This window comes from Mustela nigripes, chromosome 9 (assembly GCF_022355385.1).
Source record: "Mustela nigripes isolate SB6536 chromosome 9, MUSNIG.SB6536, whole genome shotgun sequence".
Taxonomy (NCBI): Eukaryota; Metazoa; Chordata; class Mammalia; order Carnivora; family Mustelidae; genus Mustela; species Mustela nigripes.
Window position 1 is genome coordinate 81190258 of NC_081565.1, and position 22637 is coordinate 81212894.

Below are 22637 nucleotides of genomic sequence, written 5' to 3' on the forward strand. Positions count from 1 at the left end.
TTTTGACAGAGAGAAATCACAAGTAGATGGAGAGGCAGGCAGAGAGAGAGAGGGAAGAAGGCTCCCTGCTGAGCAGAGAGCCCGACGCGGGACTTGATCCCAGGACCCTGAGATCATGACCTGAGCTGAAGGCAGAGGCTTAACGACTAAGCCACCCAGGCGCCCCCAGAGAATGATGTTTATTACTCCCTGGGTGACTGTTCTGTGATCCTAGTTCTTTCACTACTTCAAATGGGAATCTCCCAGGGCCTTAGAAAGAAAGTAATTAAACCAGTTAGCATTGTACGTAAAGTAAAAGTAAATAGGCCTGAAAATCTAGACCATGAAGGAAGCAAGAAGAACACAGATCACCTAATTTACATTCTCCTGTTGCAGCAGCCTGATTAAGTCTTTTTTATGTTACGTCCCAGATAGGTGAGTGCATCACTTAACTGAGTTCCAAGTAAGCCAGACAGAGAAACTTTGATCAGAAGAGACGGATGCGCAGACACACACACATGCGTGTGCACATGTGCACACACATGATTTTATTTTCTCACTGGTACTGACCTACCACACTTACAAAATTTCTACCCACACTAAAAAATAAGGAAAAAAATAAGGAAAGGAATTTTTTTTTTTTAAAGAAAGGCAACATTTTATGTAACCATTCAGTGTTTGTTTACCTTGTTCTATTGCTAAGAACTTGTTTTTTCCATAATGGAATGTGGTTTTTGATCACCCATTGCAAAAGCCTTTGCCTCACATTTGCACAGACTTGTCACTAACAAATCTTTCTTTAGTAAGAACACAACAGAACAGGAGCACTACTCTGGGGGTTTTAATGTTCCTGAGCCTTGGTTTCTTCACGTGTAAGGTGCAGGTCAGTAGAGATTAAAATGAAGTCCTATGGGGGCACCTGGGTGGCTCAGTTAAGTGTCTGCCTTCCGCTCAGGTCATGATCCCGGTGTCCTGGGATGGAGCCTCCGGGGGCCGGCCGGAGGGTCTCACTCTCCCTGTCAGCTGCCTCTGCCGACTCCCTTTCCCCCACTCATGCTCTCTCTCTCTCACAAATAAATAAAAAATCTTAAAAAGTAAAATAAAATGGGGCACCTGGGTGGCTCAGTTGTTAAGCATCCACCTTCGGCTCAGGTCATGTTCCCAGGGTCCTGGGATCGAGCCCTGCACCGGGCTCCTTGCTTGGTGGGGAGCCTGCTTCTCCCTCTCCTGCTCCCCCTGCTTGTGTTCCCTCGCTCGTTATGTCTTTCTCTGTCAAATAAATAAATAAAATCTCCAAAAAACTAAAAAATACCCCAAAATAAAAATAAAATAAAATAAGATGAGGTCCTCTGGTGTGGAAGGCTGTCTTAGTCCGTTTGGAATGCCAGAACAGAATGCCATAGACTGGGCATCTTATAAACAACCAGAATTTATTTCCCATAGTTCTGGGGGCTGGGAAGCCCAAGGTCAAGGCCCCACACACGGGGCGGGGGGGGGGGGGGCTGGGGAAGTTCTACTTCCTGGTTCACAGACGGCCGACTTCTCACTGTGTCCTCACATGGTAGGAGGGGTGAGGAGAGGTGAGGGGCGAGGAGCTCTCTGGGGTCTCTCTCATAAGGGGACTCATTCCAGTCATGAGGCTCTGTCCTCACGACCCAACCCCCTTCCGGAAGCCGTACCTTCCGGAAGCCGTAACTCCATCACACTGGGGGTAAGGATTCACCACAGGAATTTGGGGGAGGGACACAGACATTCAGCCCAGAGCACAAGTCAGCACAGTAAAGACACGGACGATGGGTACTATTTGAACATTAATTCAACTGAAATTCAAGGAACGATACCTAGAACCATATATTCATGCTCTAACTTAAGAAACTTGTTCATTGCCCTCCCCTCACCCGTTAAGCTGGCCTGACAGGACCACTGAAGGTCTGGACTGAGAATCCCCTATGTTCTCTCAGTTCCAGCCGCTCATTTAACACGTGGGGAAACAGGTCCCGGAGTTTGTGAAACTTGCCCAGAGACAGAGAACCGAGATCCCGCACATCTGCATAGACCTGTCACTGAGAAATCTTTCTTTCGTAAGAAAAGGTTGCACTGAGCCAAGTGAAGGACTAGGGCTCTTTTCATGAACACGAACATCTTTGCATTTCTGGGGTCCTTCACGATTTGCTAAGCATGACCTCACCGGGTGACCTAGGCTATTACCCTCCATCCACGGGCTTATGATAATGGCCCTTCTTCCCTTCTTGTCTTTGGGAGAGTTTTTGCATTCTCAGACCTGTGCTGCAGCAGCTGTATCCATAAAAAATAACTTAAAAAAAAATACACAAACACACGCACCCTGAGATGGAATGTGTGCGTATGTCCCTAGTATGTCTCTTTGGAAGAAACACCATCACGTCTCCCTGGGTCTCCCGTATAGGCCACACCCCGGCAGAGACCCCAGCGAGGAGAGAGAATGATCTTTGGTTTGAGAATTCTTGAACGTTACTGACACTTTCGTACTACAGGGCGTAGGAACATTGACATTTTCAGGAGGTGTGGCACCATTTATAGATGACCCTTTAATGTGTCTTCATCTGGGGACAGAAAAGGGAGGTCCGCCTGCCGCTTTGTGGGGTTTTAGGCAATTAAGTCCTTCAAAGAACGAAGAGTGAAATCAAGTCATTTCTCCTCCTGAATTTCTCCTTATTTTTCTTGCTGTGAGGTTCTATATAAATGTACGAGTATAGGGACACTATAAAAGGAAGGAATATATCCTGCAAGGGAGGACATCAGACAATAAATCCAAAAACACTACGGAAATTAAAAGTCCAAACTTAGGGGAGTGTGGGAGGCAACACGTTCTTTTCACCGAGCCCGTACACAACACGCCACTGTCCTCCAAAGCGGGAATGGAACCAACCAGACCCCCAGCAGCGGGACGCAGCTGGAGTCTTGGCTTCAGACCTGTTACTGTCCCCGGGACTGGACGGGGCATCAAGCACCTTTTCCGGAATAGGCCAGAGAGGATAAGTCCAGTTGGGTCCGGAAGGCTTCGGTCAGCTCCGCGGCCAGCAGCTCGTGCAGGGACACGCCGTCGTGGGCGTACACCCAGTTCCTCCCCGTCCAGTCGTAGCGCTTGGGGCCGCTGCAAGACAACATCGACACACGGCAAGTCCATGAGGACTGCTCCTGCACAGAAATGCTGACCCCACAGACGCTGCCCCCAAGAAACTGACCACAAGGAAGCTCCCAAAGTCAGTTCAACAGGGCGTCCCCCTGACTGCCTGTCTCAGCGTCTTGCTGTGGAAGAGGAAGTCCCCACTTCATCCCCTGCAACACCTCGACAGAATGATTCTCAAGGCCTGGGAACGTCGGAACCCTCTCCATGAGGGTTCATAAGTCACGTTCGGAGGTTTCACTTTTGGGAACTCACATAGGATACCTGCTGTGCAAAGTAGTGTTGTTCAAATCGCGGCCATTCGGGTACCACTCAAGCGATCTGTCCCTTACCTGTATTATTATTATTATTACTTTAGTACCTTTGTAACATGCGCAACCACTACCTCTCCCTACAAAACACTTCATCACCCCAAAAGGGAACTCTGTGCGCATTAAGCAGTCATGCCCCGCCCCCCCCCACCCAGCTCCCGGCAATCACCTATGCTATTGTTTTTTTTTTTAAGATTTTATTTATTTATTTGAGAGAGAGAGATGACAAGCAGGCAGAGAGGCAGGCACAGAGAGAGGAGGAAGCAGTCTCCCTGCTGAGCAGAGAGCCCGATGCGGGACTCGATCCCAGGACCCTGAGATCATGACCTGAGCTGAAGGCAGCGGCTTAACCCACTGAGCCACCCAGGCGCCCCTATGCTATTTTTTTTTTCAATATACTTTTTCTTGGGATGTGTGGCTGGCTTGGTTGGGCATCTGCCTTCGGCTCAGGTCATGATCCCAGGGTCCTGGGATCAAGCCCCACATAGTGCTCCCTGCTTTGTGGGAAGTTTGCTTCTCCCTCTGCCTGCCACTTTCCTCGCTTGTGCTCTCTCTCTCTCTAACAAATAAATAAATTAAATCTTTTTTTTTTAAATTTTTTTAAAAGATTTTATTTATTTATTTGACAGAGACAGAGATCACAAGTAGGCAGAGAGGCAGGCAGAGAGAGAGGGGGAAGCAGGCTCCCCGCCGAGCAGAGAGCCCGATGCGGGACTCGATCGCAGGACCCTGGGATCATGACCTGAGCGGAAGGCAGAGGCTTTAACCCTCTGAGCCACCCCGGCGCCCCAAATTAAATCTTAAAAAAGAAAAGAAATACAGTCCCATGAAAGGTGATGGCTGGGTTTGAACCCAGGTTCAGGTTTGAGCTGATCCACCCAGCTTCTCCTGTGCTTCCTCCAGAGCTGAAGGACAGGAAAGTGCAGTCCTCACGCAGGGCTCTGGCCAGGGTTGGGACAACTGTTTGAGGCCAAAGAGAACAGCTTTGGCCCATACAGGATGAAACGCCCAAGTTCAAGTTAATTGGGTCTAAAAAGGCAATGCAATCTGTAAGGGTCTTGCTAGAAGTGGGTGATTTCTGGAATTGTTTGTTGAATTATAACATACCTCCTAGAAGAGGTTGGGGCAAAACACAGGAGGCATAATTTCACACCATGGCATGATAAACAGTACAATAGTAACTGCCTAAAAATGATGTGAACATTGGGGCAGAAGAGTATGAATTTTTTTTTTTTTTGGAAAATTTATTCATTTGAGAGAGAAAAAGAGAGCCAGGGGAGGGGCAGACGGAGAGAGACTCCCAGACTCCCCCCGCTGAGAGGCCTTGAGGCTTATCACTATGGAGATCAGGACCTGAGCCCAAATCCAGAGTTGGAAGATTAACTGACTGAGCCACCTAGGTGCCCCTATAATTTCATTTTAAAAAAAATGTAGATATCACTGGGTTTTGCAAGAATTGCGTGCTGGTTCCATCTGGCCTTTCCCAATGCATACTCAGTCTGTTGTCTTTGGAAGTGCTCCTGAGTTACCCAGGGAGGCTGGTCTGAGAGCTTTTAGTGAGCGTCTCCCCGACAGCCACCCAGACGGATGCAGGCGGGTGAGGCCCCTCTGTCTCTGCACATTCTCAGGCCTTGAGACACAGCGCAGGCGGCCTCCAACGCATGCCTTTATTCCAGGAGACGCAGAGCAGTGAGAACGGCAGGAGGGACTCGACGCCCTGGAGTCGCAGCCTCCGAGGCTCTCCCGGCTCCACAGGGCACGCAGCTAAGCTGGGCAGAGGGAATCCAACTGGCCCCAAGCGAGCTGCTCGAAACAAACCAGAGGCCAAACTTGAACCTGCTCTGAAGACGCTGCGCAACTCATTCTGAGGCTGCAGTGTCAAGAGTGGCTTTTTTCTTTTTTTAAAAGATTTTATTTGTTTATTTGACAGATAGAGATCGCAAGTAGGCAGAGAGGCAGAGAGAGGGGGAAGCAGGCTCCCCGCTGAGCAGAGAGCCCGATTCAGGGCTTGATCCCAGGACCCCGGGATAACGACCGGAGCCGAAGGCAGGGGATCCAACCCACCTAGCCACCCAGGCACCCCAAAAGCGTTTTTTTAAAAGGCAGGGCAATGGCTTCACAAAGAGAAACCGTCCCGGCCAGGCTCTGCAAAGTTACACACTTTTTGCTTCAGGCCTCAGGATATGCTTCCAGCGGCTGGTTACTGACGCTGGGTTAACTGTGCTTTGAGGACGGGGTGAGGCTCTCGGACACACACCCATTTGGGAGGTGATGCTCCTTTTAAAGGGTCCACGATGCCACATCTCACGAGCCCCGAGCAAGGACAGATGTGGACTTCCGGGACGTACCTGGAGGGTGAGGATAACCAGATCTGCTTGTTTGGGGTCTGCTTGTTGATCACGTAGGTTCCCAGATCTCCACCCAGTTTGACTGTCAGGACACCACTCTGGCGGATCAGGCGGCGAGAGCATGCGGGAAAGAGAACAAGACAAAGTGAATCACTCTGTCCAGTGGCTGCGCATCTCGACACTTAGACGAAACACACACCTCGAAGAAATGTGTTTTGTGTCAGACACGGCAGGTCGCACAGAAAGCGCACTGCTCTGAGTCCGACTGTGATGAATCACAATACTACTTAGACCCCGTGGGGCTTCCCTCATTCCCCTCGGGCCTGGCGAGGCGAGACTTCTCATTTTTCCCCTCGGGAGGTGAGGAGACAGCAGCGGCTTGTCTGAGGAGTGACAGCCCGCAAACGGGAGCCCGTGGGCTGCCTCAGTTCCCTCAAAGCCCAGCCAGAACACACGAGAGAATGTTAAATGCAGACCCCGACTCTGCCGGAGTCCCACGTCAGCCCAAACATCGGACAGGACACGCTCATCACCAAAACAAGGAAAAGAGTTAAAAAAGAAGGAATGTTCAAACCATGAGCTTTGCTGGTCTTAGAGAAGAGCCACAGAGCTAGCTCCTAGCTCCGCTGGTGGAAGGAAGACAGAGCTTTTATTTTCAGACCCTTCCCACGCATCTCACAAGCTGCCCTCCAGGGCTTTATTTTCTCCGAAAGAGCCCTGAATTCTTTAAAAGACTGGTTGGTCCATCCTTGCTCAATAAATGCTCATTTAAATTTGAAAACACTGTTTCAACAAAGGAGCCCTTTGGAGGAGTCTGAGGTTTCTTTAGAAGGAGCAGGATATTACAGCAGTTGCGCAGCTCAGTCCCTTTACTGGAGCTGGGGTGCGGGGAGGCAGCCCCTCACGGTTCCCACCCCAGGCACTACCCGCGGAGACACACCACTGCCTTTCTCTGGGCTTCTAGAGCCCCTGTCCAATCAAGAGGCCCTGAAGGCTTCTGAGAAGACTCTGTGTTTGGTTTGCAAACACAAAGAGCTATTGAAAAGGTAGACGGCCGTGGCAATAAGACACAATAATGTAACTGGCAGGCAAGGGAAGGCTCTATTGGGTTGTACCTTTTTAAAAAATTTTATCTATTTGAGAGAGAAAGCACAAGGTTGGGGGGCAGAGGGAGAGGGGGAAGCAGGCTTCCTGCTGAGCAGAGAGCCCGACGACGACGACGACGACGACGACGACGACGACGACGACGCAGGGCTCTATCCCAGGACCCTGGGATCATGACCTGAGCCCAGGGCAGATGCTTAACCCACTGAACCACCCAGGCGCCCCTGGACAACCACCTTTCATTTACTAAAAATTGTCCTGAGGCACCTGGAGGGCTCGGTTGGCTAAGCATCCAACTTTTGATTTCAGCTCGGGTCGTGATCTCAGGGTCGTGAGATCCCCGCGTCCTCGGGCTCTGTGCTGGGCAAGCAGCCTGCTTACAATTCTCTCTCTGCTTCCTTCCCTCTGCCCTCCCCCTCTTTTTCTAAATTTAAAAAAACTTTTCCCTCCCCTCTCTTAAAAAAAAGAAAAGTATCTTAAAACTGCACAGTTTAATAATTTCAATATTTCACAAAGTGTATTCATAAAGTGTGCAAACAACACTAATTCTCAGCTATTTCCACCCCAAAGAGAAACCCCCAGCCATCAGCAGCCCTTCCCCCCCACCGGCTCCCTTACAAACTTCCAAAGCTGCTTTTTCCATGAGATAACAGGCTCAGGGGATCGAGACAGAATGGCTTCCTGTTTGACCTACTTACGGTCCCTCAGTGCCCCACTGGGCCTGGCCCCCCACGCACAGGGAGGTGCAGGCACTGTGGGGAGGGCGGAGGGTAGGGGGTCCGAGTCTCATCAACCCTGCCACCATCCTCAGGACGACATCTGTGCGGTCTCCTTCAGAGACCCAGGCAAGGATGGAGGGGCACGGGACACGGTGGTCAAGGGTGGTGTTCGCTCCTGATCATGGTCACACCCTAGGGCAGGACACCAAATCAGTCCAGTCCCTGAAAGCCAAATCCAATCTTTCCAACTCAGGATCTTCCGGAATTATTCCAGGGAACGGGCCAGGCATTCACAAAGAGCATATTTAAAAAGCAGCCATGAGATTTCTTCTATATGTGAAGACCTCAAGCTGTCTCCTCCCCCTGGCACCGATGTGAAGACCTCAAGCTGTCTCCTCCCCCTGGCACCGACCCTGCAGTGCTCCTCCCTGCACAAGACTGAGACCCCCGCTCAGGCGCCCCTGCCCCCCACCCCGTGACCCCCATGCCTTCCTCCCTGCATCTGAGCTGCCTGTTTGCGGGACACCTGTGCCCTCCCCTCCACGACTCGAAGCGCCTGGCGGGCAGCTCTGGCTTTCCATCCCAGAACCTCCAGTGTCCAGTAAATCCGCTCTTAGCGCGAGATCCTGGGTGGACACGAAAATACACCCGTGGAGGAATGAACCGAGCCAGCGGTGACCAGGGCTGGTGGTAACACGTGCGAAGTCGAGGGCAAGTTCACAGAAGGCAGAAAGTCTCAACCCTTAGCCAACCCGCCTCCTGTCGGTTGTGCGTGATTATTTTTTCCCATGGAGCCAGAGGCTGTTTCCAGACGAATCCGGCAGGAGGAGGAAAAAACGGAAGGAAAAGAGAGGCCTTACTGGTTCACCAGGAGTTCCTAATGCTCTCGGAACCGTCTGCAAGTACCCAGATGAAGATGGCTTTCTGTTCATTGGGATTATTCCTTAAGGGCCAGTCGGAGGCTGTTCTAGGAGTGTGGGCAGCCTTAAAAGCAGGGGCAGGGGGGAGTCAAACTCTTCAACAGCTGGGGCCAGAGGTGCTCGCCGGTCAGAACAGCCCCCGTCCACCGCTGGCAGAGGCTCAGTCCCCCTAAGTCAGTATCAGCAACCCCCCCCCCCCCACAACTTGTGTCATCACAGCTCACTCCAGAGACTGACCCCTACGCGATGGCACGTTGAGTCAGGAGATTTCGGGGATACATGGCTTCCCACATTCCCAAACCAGCCAGCCCTCTGAAGGAATAAGAATAATGAATGTGAAGCCCTTTTATAATTTAATCCAAATGGGAATTCGGAGACGTAGAGGGATGTCACCCGCTTCCCAGCTGAAGAACCTGCCACTCAACAGAAGCAAAGAAGGAGAAAATACAAATCCAGGACGACAGGCTAATAAAAGGTTTTTCTCCGTGTCCAAGACGGTGCTGCGTCTGAGCAGGTGTCTGTAACCCGGGACCCGGAGCCCGGCTTCGGGCCTCTGCAGACTGCCCGACCTCAACTGAAACTGGACTCACAGGCGTGCGGGGAAGGTTTTCTTGGGAGAAGGTCCAGGGAAGTTCAAGGAACTTCTACAGTAGGGCAGTGACACGCGGACAGCTTAGTGAGTAAAGAACAGGACCGCAAACAGATTCTCATTAAAATGTCAAAGAGTCCAGAGCTCCAAGGGCAGGGAGCAGGGGTGGAGAAAACAAAGGAGGCTTGGCAAGAACCCCTCGGAGCGCACGGTACAGCTGACTCCATGGGTGCTGAGTGACGGCAGGTGCTGTCTGCCCTGGTGGGCAGCCCCTCCTCCCATGGCAGGGCCAGTGTGGGTGAGGCCTGGACCCGGACCCCGACCCCCCAGATGACGCATTCCACTGACAGGAAGACACAACAGCCGGGGAGCCACTCACGTCACCCACTCCCCAGGGAGCAAACTGAGCACACGCATTCTTGAGTCTCCCTGGAACACTGTTTCCGTTCGTCTGCTTGGCTGAGAGCAAGCAGTTCGGACGTCTGTGGTGCTGAGCGGCATCAGTGAGAGTGTGTTCTGGAAACGTACGTGGGCCCCATTTCATTTGTATACTGGACCAACATTTATTAAGTCCCTATCACGTAGCCGGCAATGTTTCAGGCACTGGGATACCAAGAGCAAACAGTGTCTGGGCTGCCCAGGAACTCAGTGTGGCTGTGGGAGCTGGTGTGTAGACAGTACGCGGCGTGATCGGTGCTCTACAGACTCACCGCAGAGTGCCGGGCGAGGAAGGAAGCGTGGTATCTGCCTGGAACATCTGGGAGGGCTTCCCAGAGGAGGCAGTGCCCACCTGGACGACAGACTGCACCCCTGGTGTTACAGGTGTTCTGTTGCCTATTATGTAGTTTCAGTAGATTGATTTGTGAAATGTCTGAGTCAGCTAGCACCTGAGGGACTCTACTCGGGAAATCACCCCCCAGGGTAGACAGCTTTGCAGAGTGCTTTGTAAGAAGCCCTAACAACAGAGTCAGCTACTGGCCTTTAGTTTCTACATCTATATTGGGGTGTTTCCTAACTAGTAAATGATTTGTTAGAAATCACTTTCCCCTGGTGAGAAGAATGGTAACTTAAGGTACATGGGCTGGCTGGAAAAACACAGGTGCCTCTTCCCTTTGCAGGAATGGCCTACGGGATCTGGAAACCTCAGCAGCTGGGTCACTCTTCAGAGAGACACTGCGGGTAGCATTCAGGTAAGATCCTGTGACCCACCATGGAGCAGGAACTTTTTTTTTCTTTTGAAGATTTATTTATTAGAGAAAGAGCGAGCACAGCGGGGAGGGGCAGAGGGAAAGGGAGAGAGAAGATCTCAAGCAGACTCCTTCCTGAATGCAAGCCTGATGCGGGGCTCGATCCCAGGACCCTGAGATCATGACCTGAGCCGAAACCAAATCAGCCACTCAACCGACTGAGCCACCCAGGCGCCCCTGAGCAGGAGCATTTGCTGCTGGATTCCCCTGGGGGTGGGGGAGATGGGGGCATGGGGTGGTAAACAGAATCCAGCTGTGAGGACACCGGCACACTTGCTTCTAATGAAACACTCATGCAAAAATACTTGAGTCACTACGTATTCTCACTAATCCTACAAGAACGAGTGGTGTGGCTGTATTTGTGGCATGTTAATGAATGTTTGCACGTATGGCCGAGTTTAGCCTGAGACTTGGTTTCCCTGTAAGTCTCGTCAGCCCCTGGTAGGGAGACTGGGGGAGAGGAGACCTGTGACTCTCCCAGCTCCATCATCCCACAGTCCGTATGGGCTCACCAGCAGCTTGCCTTCTGAGGCTGTCTGCAGAAGCACTTCAATGCCCTGCCCCAGTGATGCTCCCAGCAGTCATGGAACCCACCTGGAAGGGAGCCAGCCCTCTCTTGTCCCATCGCCTTCATTTTTTTTCCCCTATTGCCTTCATTTTGACCTCCACGTCCCTCACTGTCCTTACAACCAGGCTTGAAATCTTCCAGGCTCTGCTACCTGCTCCGTCTGATGGGGTCCCTTCCGTCCACAGTAATACCCAACACCATTTCTATCACATTAGCCTGACAGCTGGTTGTCCTAACAATTCCCCTTCATAGCATTTCTGACTATTAATTAATTGCCGTCAAGAGGATTAATCTCCGTAGGGGATTTTTCTGGCAAAAAAGGAGCTGCTTCCTAAGGGGGAAACAGCATTCTAAAGGCAAGGAGGGGCCGCCTGGGTGGCTCAGTGGGTTGAGTGCCTGCCCTCGGCTTGGGTCATGATCCCGGGGTCCTGGGATCGAGCCCCGCATTGGGCTCTCTGCTCAGCAGGGAGCCTGCTTCCTCCTCTCTCGCTGCCTGCCTCTCTGCCTACTTGTGAGCTCTCTGTTAAACAAACAAACAAATAAATAAATAAAATAAGGCAAGGGGGGGGACTCAAGTCTGCCACCAGGTGGCCAGTCGAGGTAGAGCAGCACTCCGCGGGCTTCAGGGCTCTGTGGCTCCCCCTAGCGGCACTGAGGATCATCTGAGGAGTGTTTATAAAAACTTAAAAAAAAACTCCCCTGGCCGGCCAGGGATACTCCCAGACCAACTAAAGAAAAATCTCTAGGGATGGAACCCAGGGTGCACATTAGAATCTCAGGTGAGCTTTTCCAAAAATATGCTTCCTGGGAGTAGACCCTGACAGGCAGGTCAGAATCTCCCAGAGCTGGGGCCGCTGTCCGAGTGCTCGGAACACACCCTGCTTAAGGACCAGTGGTTCGGTTCTGCCTGCAGGACAGTCATCCTGCCAGACAAACACAGGCCTGGGTCCCCCCCGGCTTACCTCACGCGTCCTGAGTGGAGCTTGAGAACCTGTACTTTTAAGCAGAAACGGGGCTCACAGAGGTCGTGACTTGCCCAAGGTCACAAGCCTGGCGGGGCAGGGCTGGAACACCAAGGCCAGTCTTTGGGTCTCCCCCTTGCCCCGCACCCCGGAACCACGTGCGGTTGGATGCTTAACTCCACTGGAGGGGAATTCTCTGTCGTAGTGAGCTAGGATTCTTAGGAGGAAACAGAAAATGTAAGAAAATAAGCAAAAAGGTACCCCAAACGAGACATCATAGTCTTCGAACGTGTAGGGTTTGTCTGCGAGGTCTTCAAAGAACTCTGCTAAGGAGTCTAGTGTCTTCTCAGCCAGTCTTTCATAGGTGGTCTCATCCAGAGAGCTGCAGGGAAACACCAAAACCCCCCAAACACATTTATACCAAACTGCTCCATTTTATTAATGTCAAACCTACATATCTACTTATTTCCTTATTTGGTTTATTTTTAGTAAACACGGCCAATGTGGGGCTTGAACTCACGACTGGGAGATCAAGAGTCACATGTGCCACAGACTGAGCCAACCAGGTGCCCTGAAACATCAACTTTTTATTCAAATTAGAAAAATTCATGGGAAATTCATGTACAGACAAAAAAAATTAATCAGCATGAAAGAGTTTATATAGGGGCGCCTGGGGGGCTCAGTCAGTTGAGCCTCTGCCTTCAGCTCGGGTCATGAACCTGGTCCTCGGATGGAGCCCTTCTTTTCTTGCCTCCCTGCTCAGTGGGGAGCCTGCTTCTCGCACTCTCCCTGCTTATGCCCAGTCTCTCTTTCTGTCAAAAAAATAAATGAATAAAAAATCTTAAAAAGAAAGACTTTATAAAGAAGGAAACCTTTCTTCCCAAATAAGCAGCCCCGACTGGCAGAGTCAACTACGAATAACAGTTTCTTCTGCATCTGTCCAGAATTTTAAATTCTTTTTACTATGGAAATTGAAGCACCTTACAGGTTTTAATATATCCTGGAAATTGTTCTATATTAGCATATATATATATTTTCATGGTATTTTATTTCATATTATTTATTCAACCTCACCCCTTCAGCTGGACATTATGCTTATTAAAATTGCTTGTATTATGATTAAAATTATGTTGGGGTTTGCCCAACAAAGTGGGAGAAAATATTTATATTACATGTATCTGAAAATGGGCTTACTTCCAGAATATATAAAGAACTATAAAAAACAAAAACAAAAATAAAAAAGTACAAGTCAATAAGAAAAAGAAAACGCTATAGAAAAAAATGGGTAAAATGCTTGAACAGATATCATTTTTTTTAAGATTTTTTTTTTAACTTATTAGAGAGAGAGAGAGCACAGGCAGACAAAGTGGCAGGCAGAGGCAGAGGGAGAAGCAGGCTCCCTGCCAAGCAAGGAGCCCGATGTGGGACTCGATCCTGGGATCATGACCTGAGCCGCAGGGAGCCGCTTAACCACCTGAGCCACCCAGGTGTCCCGAACAGATATCATTTTTTTTTTTTTTTAAAGATTTTATTTATTTATTTGACAGAGAGAGATCACAAGCAGGCAGAGAAGCAGGCAGAGAGAGAGAGGAGGAAGCAGGCTCCCCGCTGAGCAGAGAGCCCGATGCGGGACTCGATCCCAGGACCCCGAGATCATGACCCGAGCCGAAGGCAGCGACTTAACCCACTGAGCCACCCAGGCGCCCCAGATATCATTTTTAAAAAGATATCCAAATGGCCAGTGAACACATAACAAGGGGTATAACTTTATTAATCTTCAGGAAAATACACCGTAAAAAATTCACAACGAGATACCACCAGAATGGTTAAAATGAAAGAGACAGATAATAGCAAGAGCTGGCCCAGAAGTGAAGCAAACCCTCTCCATGGGGTGAGGGGGAGGGGGTGGTGGTGGTGGTGGTGGTGTGTGTGTGTGTGTGTAGGTCAGAAGAGCTACTCCTAGACCTCAAGAAAGGACTGCATGTCTCCTAGAAATCTTGGCCTTTGAGGTGGATGAGAGACCATATGGGCCTGGGATGGCAGCCCTGGGGTTAGGGGCTCATGTAATTTGTGTGTGTGTGTGTGTGTGTGTGTGTGTACGGAGGGTCTACACAGACACCAGTGGTGGCAGGAGCTGACTGTAGCAATGCCGGGGAGCTGTGCATGGAACACACGGCTTCCTTCCAGGACACCCACCAGGCTAGGTCTCCTAGCATCCCTTGCAGTCAGTTGGGGTCGTGTGACCAAGCCTCCCCCACCAAATCGGAGGGAGGGACAAGTGCCACTTCCCAGACTTCCGTGCTCTTGCACCTTTCTGTGGAATGGACCTGGCTCCCACCGTGTCAGGGACATAGGGATGGGAAGGCGGCACGCCCACCCTGGACCGTGGGGACACAGGGGCGCCGACAGCTGCTGGCTCGAGCCATTACAGCAGTGGGTCTCCCCGTCACAGAGGCCTGGCGGACCCCAACTGCTGAGTCATCAACGACAGTAACAACAGAACTCTGGAAACCACCTCATGTCCTGCAGTGGGGGATGGGTGGAATGAACTAGGATACGTCCATAAAGCTTAGTATCATTTCATTTAAAACAGTGCGGTAGAGGGGACCGCGGGTGGCTCAGTCTGTTACACATCTGACTCTTGATCTCAGCGCAGGGCTCTGTCTCAGGGCCGTGAGTTCAAGCCCAGCTGGGCGTGGAGCCTACTTAAAACTAAATACATAGGGATGCCTGGGTGGCTCAGTTGGTTGGACGACTGCCTTCGGCTCAGGTCATGATTCCGGAGTCCCGAGATCGAGTCCCGCATCGGGCTCCCAGCTCCACAGGGAGTCTGCTTCTCCCTCTGACCTTCTCCTCACTCATGCTCTCTTTCACTGTTTCTCTCTCAATAAATAAATAAAATCTAATAAATAAATAAATACATACATACATACATAAACTAATACGGTAGATGGTTGGCGAAATGGAAAGATGCTTGTGAGTGCTACTGCTAAGGGAGAAAACAGGTTTTGGATGGGATGGGCTCCTTTTTTTTTTTTTTAAACCAGTAAGAGAAATGGAAAAAAATTTAAAAAGCTAATAGAAGTATGAGCAGGTATGCAGAGCTGTGTACTGAGAGAGAGCAGGAGGGGGGTGGGGGGAAGGGCTCTCTGACACGGAAGGGGCTTGAGCTTACCCAGGGTCGCCCACCGTTCCCACTGCTCTCACAGTCACCCAGCAGACACTCTGCTTTTTGACATTCACCATCTGATCAAGGCGGTGGAGGCTCAGACTCTAAAAGCCAAAGTGAAGAAGCACGTTACTGTTTTTCTGTGCATTACAGTCCCCGAACGTGTGGCTTAAATATCACTACTCCTGCATTTGAGAATAAACCACGTTCAATTTTTCCAGGAGTGTTTCTGGAATGTTTCTGCCTCATTTTCATGCGTTACCTTGTGTTCTCTCAGGCTCGCTCTAAGGCTGTGCGGTCCAATATAATAGCCCTGAGCCACAGGCAGCTAATTTACATTTAAATTTATTGTCATTTCCCGTCACTTCCCACTAAAATTTGAATAAGGGACAAGTACCACTTCCAGGACTCCCATGTTCTGGAAGGCCACGTTTCAAGTGTCCTGTGGCCTCACGTGGCCAGTGGCACACAGAACATTGTCACCATCATGGGAAGCTCTGTGGGCAGCACTGCTCCAGGCTATTCGAGGTATGCGGTGGTTAGCACAGGCCAGGCGCATGGAAGCACCTGCAAGGCTCCTGGATTTTGACGAGTGCAGGCAAGCGGCCGATGTCTGCTGTGGTCCAAAAGAGGGGACTGGACTGCACATGGACAGGTCTTGTTAACATGATCTGCGGGAGATGATGTGACCTGTCGATTTCTTCCAGCACATAACTGGAAGAGGGTCTAGGTGCTCGTCTCTGGGGCTGCCAGCCCCACTGACCAGCTGGAGAGACAGATGACATAACCAGAGGACAGCGACAAACACCGAGGGGACCCTGGCTGAAGGACCTGCCCCAGTGAGGGAGGGGACAGCGCCTGTAAAAGGAGAGAAAAGTGGAGATGGCAGGGGAGAGGCTGGAGAGGTGGCCCCAGGGCCTTGTGAAGGCACTCAGCTGGACTTCACCCTGGGAAGGCACCCAAGGGCTGGAAGAGGTTGGCAGTTAAGATTCACCCTCTCTCTATAGGTCACTCTGGCGCAGGGCTCCAGGGCCATTGTTCTCTTGACCTACCAGTGCCCTTGGCAAGCTCAGAAAGGAGAAGGCAGAGGGCATGGGGCTAAGAAGTGAGCAGAAGAGGGGGAACAGGGGTGCAGAGCCCAGAGTGTGAGATTTTAAAAGGCTGGCTCCAAAGGAGAAGCAGAGACCCAGCCTGATAACCAGTTATTGCTACTGCACATTCTAGAGCGTTCCCTACTACGTACTGGGTATTGATAGTCTTGATAGAAATGGATGTGGTCAGTCCTCATTACAAGCCTGTGAAGCAAGTACTGTTATTATAGTGGTTCTTCTCGACAGTTTGCTCTATAAAGTCACCATGAACAGGAGGTCAGTGAAATGCTCCTATGGGAAAATACAGGCGTAGGTTCCTGCAGGCTTCGGGTCCCGTGTGACCCGGGGATCCGTACATAACCTCGTTTACAGGCGTCTCGGTTTAAAGACACCTTGTTAATATCCATTGTTGATTCATGAAACTGAGCTCGGGGCCACCAGTGCCGTAACTGAGGCCTGAACAAGGCTGATCTAGCATATGTGTTTTGTCGGTAAGGCCCAACACAGCCTTCCTGTGCTCAGACCACTAGACAGCACGTAGGCACTACGCTCCGGGGCCATGTTAAATAGCGAAATCACCAACCGGAAACACAAAAATGCAAATAGTGTGCCACAGAATAGGTGGTGGAAAGAACACTTGTTGACCCCGTGGGGGCCGAGAGAAGGCAGAGTGTCACCTTGTTTGACCTCAGTGGCAACACACAAGCATGGGGTGACTCCTCAGTGTTTGCTGCTCTGTGTGTGTGTCTGAGAGTAAGCATCAAATCTACTTTGGGTATTGATTCTGGGGTTACAGATAAATTTTACTGAATAGGTGAATTCCTGAGTCCAGGATCCATGAAATGCAAGGAGAGACTATATTTGTATTTTATGGACGAAGAAACGGAGCAAATCACTCAGATACACAGATGCAAAGTGGAGGACGCAGGATCTGAACCCACACTGTCTGGTCCCAGGGTCCAGGCCACAAAGAAAAGAATCACACACCTGGGAGTCATACAGGGTTTTGGACATGGAAGGGAAGTTCGAGAACTAGAGGCTCAGAGTTTCCCTCCTCTCCAGGATCCTGGCCTCTCAAATCCTAGCTGTCGTAGTCCGACACCTTCGCACAGCCTTTTTTCTGTTTCAGTTTTGGTTTTGACTCTTGTATCTTGAATGGCTATTCTTGGTGGAAGGTTTGTTCTGCTGCAAGTTACAGCCAGAAGTAGAAGTCTACATGCGGCCATTTTTAATCACCAAAGGAACCGTTGCCAAAGACTCCTTGCTGGCTCTTACCCATTCTCCCGGGGCTAACGTTCCCTGGGTACCTGCGTACCCCTTCTGAGCCCCTGAAGGCAGGGGTCACGGTACCCGCCACACAGACCAGTGATGAGCCTTCCACAGGAAGACACCAATACCCCAAACACAGGGCCAGAGGGTGTCTGGTCAATTTTGGTTTTGGAGCACGTCAACAAGAGTATGGACAGGCAGAAGGGGAGGCCTGGCCTGGCTGGCTAGCACAAAGCTGGAAATGCTGGAAAGGTGAGTCAAGTCTCACCCACCACTGGGGGGAATGAACTGGTGCAACCATTCCTGGCATCAAATGAGTTGAATATTTGCTGGCCCCTCACCTAGCAATGCTGTTCTTAGGAACTCGGCCACAAAGAACCTCTGTCCATGCACCGCAACGCCTACAGGAACACCATTGTGACGGCAGCATCATGGCGGTCACCCGGATGTCACCAGGAGAATGGACAGAGCATGATGTGGTCACCCAAGGGGATACTACCCAGCCGGGAAAACGCATAAATGACAACTGAGTGTGTCAGTGTCAATGAGCCTCAAAAACAATACTGAACACAAGACACAAGTCATGGTAAAATAGATGCAGCAGAATGTTTTCTATTAATAGCACGTGCTTTAGGGAGACATACATAGAGGGTGACACTCTAGGAAAAGAAGGGGATGCCTGACAGAATTCAGGAAAGCAGATTCCCCTCAGTGAGGCCCGGTGGTCACCGGGAGAGCCCCAGAGCCTTCCGGGGGACAGGTAATCAGTCTCTTAATCTGGTGGTGAGAATGTGGCAGTGTGTTATTAATCTTTAAATGGTACAGTTTTGTTTTGTTTTTTAGATTTATTTATTTGACAGAGAGAGATGACAAGCAGGCAGAGAGGCAGGCAGAGAGAGAGAGGAGGAAGCAGACTCCCCACTGAGCAGAGAGCCCAACGCGGGGCTCGATCCCAGGACCCTGAGATCACAACCTGAGCTGAAGGCAGACACTTCACCGACTGAGCCACCCACGTGTCCCATGAATTTGTTTTTTCAGTCGCAAATTTTATAAAATATAAATCAACCATTCCCACAACAAGTTCAGTTTAACATCTGAGCTTACGTGTGCTGATGTGAAATACACACTAGATTTGGATGAATGAGTACAAAAAAAGACCGTTAGCTCCATGATTTTTCAGTATCGATTACATGTTAAGATGATAATATTTGGAAAAACTAGATTACATAAATGTATTGTTGAAAAAAAATTTTTAAACGAAGCCCTAGGCCCGGCATGGGTTTGAACTCATGACCCAGATCGTGTGTCTCATGCTCTACCAGTTGAGTCAGCCAGGCACCCCTCTGTGGTGTTGAAATTAATTTCACCTATTTCTTTTGACTTTTTTCAATGTAGCTGCTAGGCAGTTTAGAGTGACACAGGCAGCTCCCATTCTGTTTCTTTTGGATGGTGCCGGAGAAGTAGGAGTAGGAATAGGGGATAAAGAACATAGGGATGGGGATGACGCCCCCATAAGGAACTCAGGTTTTGATGGGTTCTGGAGTACAGGGACATTGGGGGGGGGGTCAACCGGAGGACAGATAAGACCTTGAGAAAATTAAACATGGTGGTCCCAGTTGCCCCTGTCATCCACCCAGCTCTGCAAGTACTGGAGATGGTTGAGGGCCCTGTATTACAAAGTTCAACAAACCCGATTAATTTACTATGGTAGAGGAGGCCCAAAGGGCGGACTCAGGTTAACTACCTCCCAGCCTCCTATGACCCCTGATTCCAGTGTGTGTGCGGTGCCCACCTCCTGATGGCAGCTCTCCGTTGGGCATGCTTCTGAATCAGCAGCCCGTAACAGCCACAGGTACCATCCCAAAGACCATGCCCTATCTTGTCACTGTCCTAAGTTACAAACTGCCGGCAACCCACGGCCCGGCACCAGCAGGGGTGGGAGTTCAAGCCCGGGCAGCTCCAGGTGGGAGCAGCACAGAAGAACAGGGGTAGTTAATGTCTCTGTTCTGCACTTGGGCATCCTAATAACAGGACGGCCATAACTGCCGGTATTTCCCAAGAAGCCAAGGGACCCAGTATCAAGGGCCCAAGTTTGAATGTTGGCCACCAGTCCTAACTTTCCTTTGAACACCGCCAAATAACAGAGCGGTCAAGTCTAAAGTCCGCATGTCAGCGCTCCAGGGACAATCTGGGTTGGGTTTCGCCTGCCTCCTCCACCGTGCGCGGTCCACGCAGCGTGCCAACCACTCAGCATCCGGTATCCACCCGTCTTCTCCGCCCAGGTCTATTTCTTCGTCGGGAATTATCCTCCCTGCTCTCTTGCCACCTTCCAGACCCGGCTTAGGTCTGCCTTCAGTTCAGGTCATCATCCCAGGGTCCTGGGATCGAGCCCCGCATGGGGCTCCCTGCTCAGCGGGGAGTCTGCTTCTCCCTCTGCCCCTACGTGCTTGTGCTCTCTTTCTCAAATAAATAAAATATTTGGGAGGGACCCTGATTAAACATCGCGTCCTCCCCCGCTGTGAGTCTTCCTCAACCCTACCCCCATTCTTTGGGCTTTCTCTTTTCAGGTCTTGGAGTGACTGGGTCAGATGCTTTGCAGCCCCCAGGGGAGAAAAGGGAATTAACTTCTAGGGCTGAAGACTTTGTATTACGTTAATCCTGCACAATCCTCCCAACAGCTCCGCAAAATGGGCATGTTTCCCTTTCATGTCTTTAGGGAAAAGGAAGCCCCGCCTCGGAGAGGTTCCAGATCCCCGAGGTCACACAGCTCTGCTGAACTTGGAGGCCAGGCCCGGTCATTCTCCAAAAAGCCGCCAAAAGCTTTGCTGCTCTAGCTACTGTGCTCCGAGCCTCGACGTTTCCGCCGCGCTCGAAGGAAGCGTTTCGTTCCTAAAAGCCCACGCGCGGAATCATCGCTCTAGGATTCTACATAATACTATCCTATACCATTATGTTGGTATGTGTGCTGTTTTATTGTACTTACGTATATTTACGCGCCACACTAACATCTGTGCCCTACACACACATATGTATCTAGGACAGTATCTAGTATCCCTTAAATTGAAGTTCGGGCAAAGGGAAGTGGAGAGCTCGGCGACCACCACGGATCCCCGAGATCGCGTCCCCGGCCACTTCCCCTGCGCTGCGTCGCCCCCCCACCCCCGCAGTTACAATGCACTGCCCTTTTCACCGGAAAGCACAGGCCGGTGCAGACGTGACCCCGGGGAAACAGAAGGCCCAGTGCGCGGCCGCGCGCCGGGCAGAGAGCAGCGCGCTCCGCCGCCCGGCAGGCCACCGGCGGAGCGCGGCCCCGGTGCGCGGCCCCGCCGGAGCGGAGTGGACGCGCGTGCCCGCAGCGTCCCCAGCGTGCGCGGCCTCTCCCTGCCGGCGTGCGGCCCGGACGGCTGCGCGGCGCGGGTACTCACGGCGTGGCTGGGTACGCGGGTCGCTCCGGTCCCGACGCGCAACCCCCGGCGGCCGTAGAGCGGGGCGTTCCTCGTCGGCCCCTGGGTCCCGGCGCGGGCCGGGGCCGAGCCCGGGGGCGCCGAGCGGGGCAGGAGGCCGGCGGCCGCGCGGCGCCCGAACGTCCACATGCTGCTCCCAGGCTGCGGCCGCTCCGCCCTCTCGCTCCGGGGACGCCGCGGCGACACCTGGTGGCCACGGGGGGCAGGCGCCGCGGTTCGGCTCTGCGCTCCGGTCCCCTCTTCCGTTCACTGTCGGAAATGGCCCGAGGTTAGACCTCAGGGAGAACTTCCCAGCGTTCCGCCCTCTCCGTATTTGACACAAATGGGGTGCGCGCTCGGTGCGAAGCCCAGGGCCTGCGCCTTGGGCCACGTGTGAATGCGTGATGCCCCACGGCTGCAGAACTGTGTCTGGGAGGGATTTGCCAGCTGCGGCTGCGGGCTTGCTGGGAACCCGACGGCCCGCAGGTGTGCGGCTTGGCTGCAGGAGGTTACAGCCCTTAGGAGCGGGCAGGTGGGAGAGGGATTGCCTGGTTTACATCCGAACTCTGTACTTCCCAGCTGTGTGACCAGGGGGCAAGTCAACTCACTTCTCTGTGCCTCATCTATAAAATGGAGGTGGCTTTTTTGTTTTTTTTTTGTTGTTGTTGTTTGTTTGTTTTTACTCCAGGGTTGTTTTAAGGATTAAATGAGTTAATCTAGGCAAAGTGTTTTTTTAGAACCTGCCTGCTAAGTGTATGGTATTAAGCTGTTTTGAGATAGTGAGAGAACACAAGCCGGGGGCAGAGGGAGAGGGAGAAGCAGGCTCCCCACTGAGCAGGGAGCCCGTGTTCAGGGAATCCCAAGAGCCGGGGATCACCACCTGAGCCAAAGGCCCATGCTCAGCCCACTGAGCCACCTGGGCGCCCCAATTATGAGCTTGTTAATACGTTATAGGTAAAAGACCATTTTACTTACGTTGTGTTTTGCAGAGGAATGCAAATTGTGAACTATTCCTATTTTATATAGGCTTGAGAAAATACTACCTGTGCATACCAGAGAATATAATTTTTATGGAGGTGTTAGTGGACAGAGGAGATTGTTTGCGCTCAAGTTTTTCCAAAGCCACCTTGGTCCTTGGTGAATAGTAGAGATAGGACGCAAGTATAAATGTGTGGGACACTAAATGACAAGTGTCAAAGAAGAACAGAAACTATTGGATATCACTACTGAGTGGGAGGGTATATACGACTAGGGGTGAGGACAATCAAGGAAGTCTTCATGGAGGAAGTGGCATTTGCACAGGGCCTTGAAAACATAGGGTAGAGGAGGTGGGATCTGATTGGCTGTCAGAGGGGTAATCCGGGGCGTTCTTTTGTATGAGAGACATTTTCTTGCCTTCACTTAACCCTATGTCATTTATTGAGCACCTGTTATGTAAATACCCAGCCTGGAGAAGCTGTTTCCCCCTGTAAATTATCTGGGGATACACTGGAAGGTTAAAACAAAGTGGGGGTAGGGGGGCGTGTGTGCTATTGGCATCCAGTGAGTAGAGCCCAGGGGTGTGTTAGATAATGTGCTATAGACAGGATGGCCCCCTACAACACAGAATTACCCAGTACAAAATGGTAGTGGTGCCAGGGCCGAGAAGCCCTCACTAGAGGCAAAGGAAAATGTTTTGGTTGCCCGCCACAGCCCCAGGTCCTGCCACACTAATAGTGAGGCCTGTCTCACACCCTCGGAAGTGCATTATAT

The 22637-nt window shown here is 51.3% G+C and overlaps 1 protein-coding gene and 1 long non-coding RNA gene across 6 annotated transcripts in view; one reads left to right on the forward strand and one right to left on the reverse strand.

Annotated features, from left to right (window-relative positions):
• The window catches only part of LOC132024836 (uncharacterized), a 154142-nt gene that overhangs the window by 44508 nt on the left and 86997 nt on the right, over nucleotides 1–22637 (forward strand). For all 5 annotated transcript variants that reach the window (XR_009406326.1, XR_009406323.1, XR_009406322.1 and 2 more), the window contains exons 2-3: nucleotides 10255–10326; nucleotides 20159–20398. This is a non-coding gene — a long non-coding RNA (uncharacterized LOC132024836). The remainder of the gene's footprint in view (nucleotides 1–10254; nucleotides 10327–20158; nucleotides 20399–22637) is intronic.
• FXN (frataxin) lies at nucleotides 1389–21065 on the reverse strand. The gene is made up of 5 exons (XM_059411913.1): nucleotides 20868–21065; nucleotides 15089–15186; nucleotides 12175–12295; nucleotides 5805–5902; nucleotides 1389–3112 (listed from the first exon to the last, which is right to left on the reverse strand). The coding sequence occupies exons 1-5, from the start codon at nucleotides 21033–21035 to the stop codon at nucleotides 2962–2964; spliced, it is 636 nt and encodes a 211-aa protein (XP_059267896.1). The 5' UTR covers nucleotides 21036–21065; the 3' UTR covers nucleotides 1389–2961.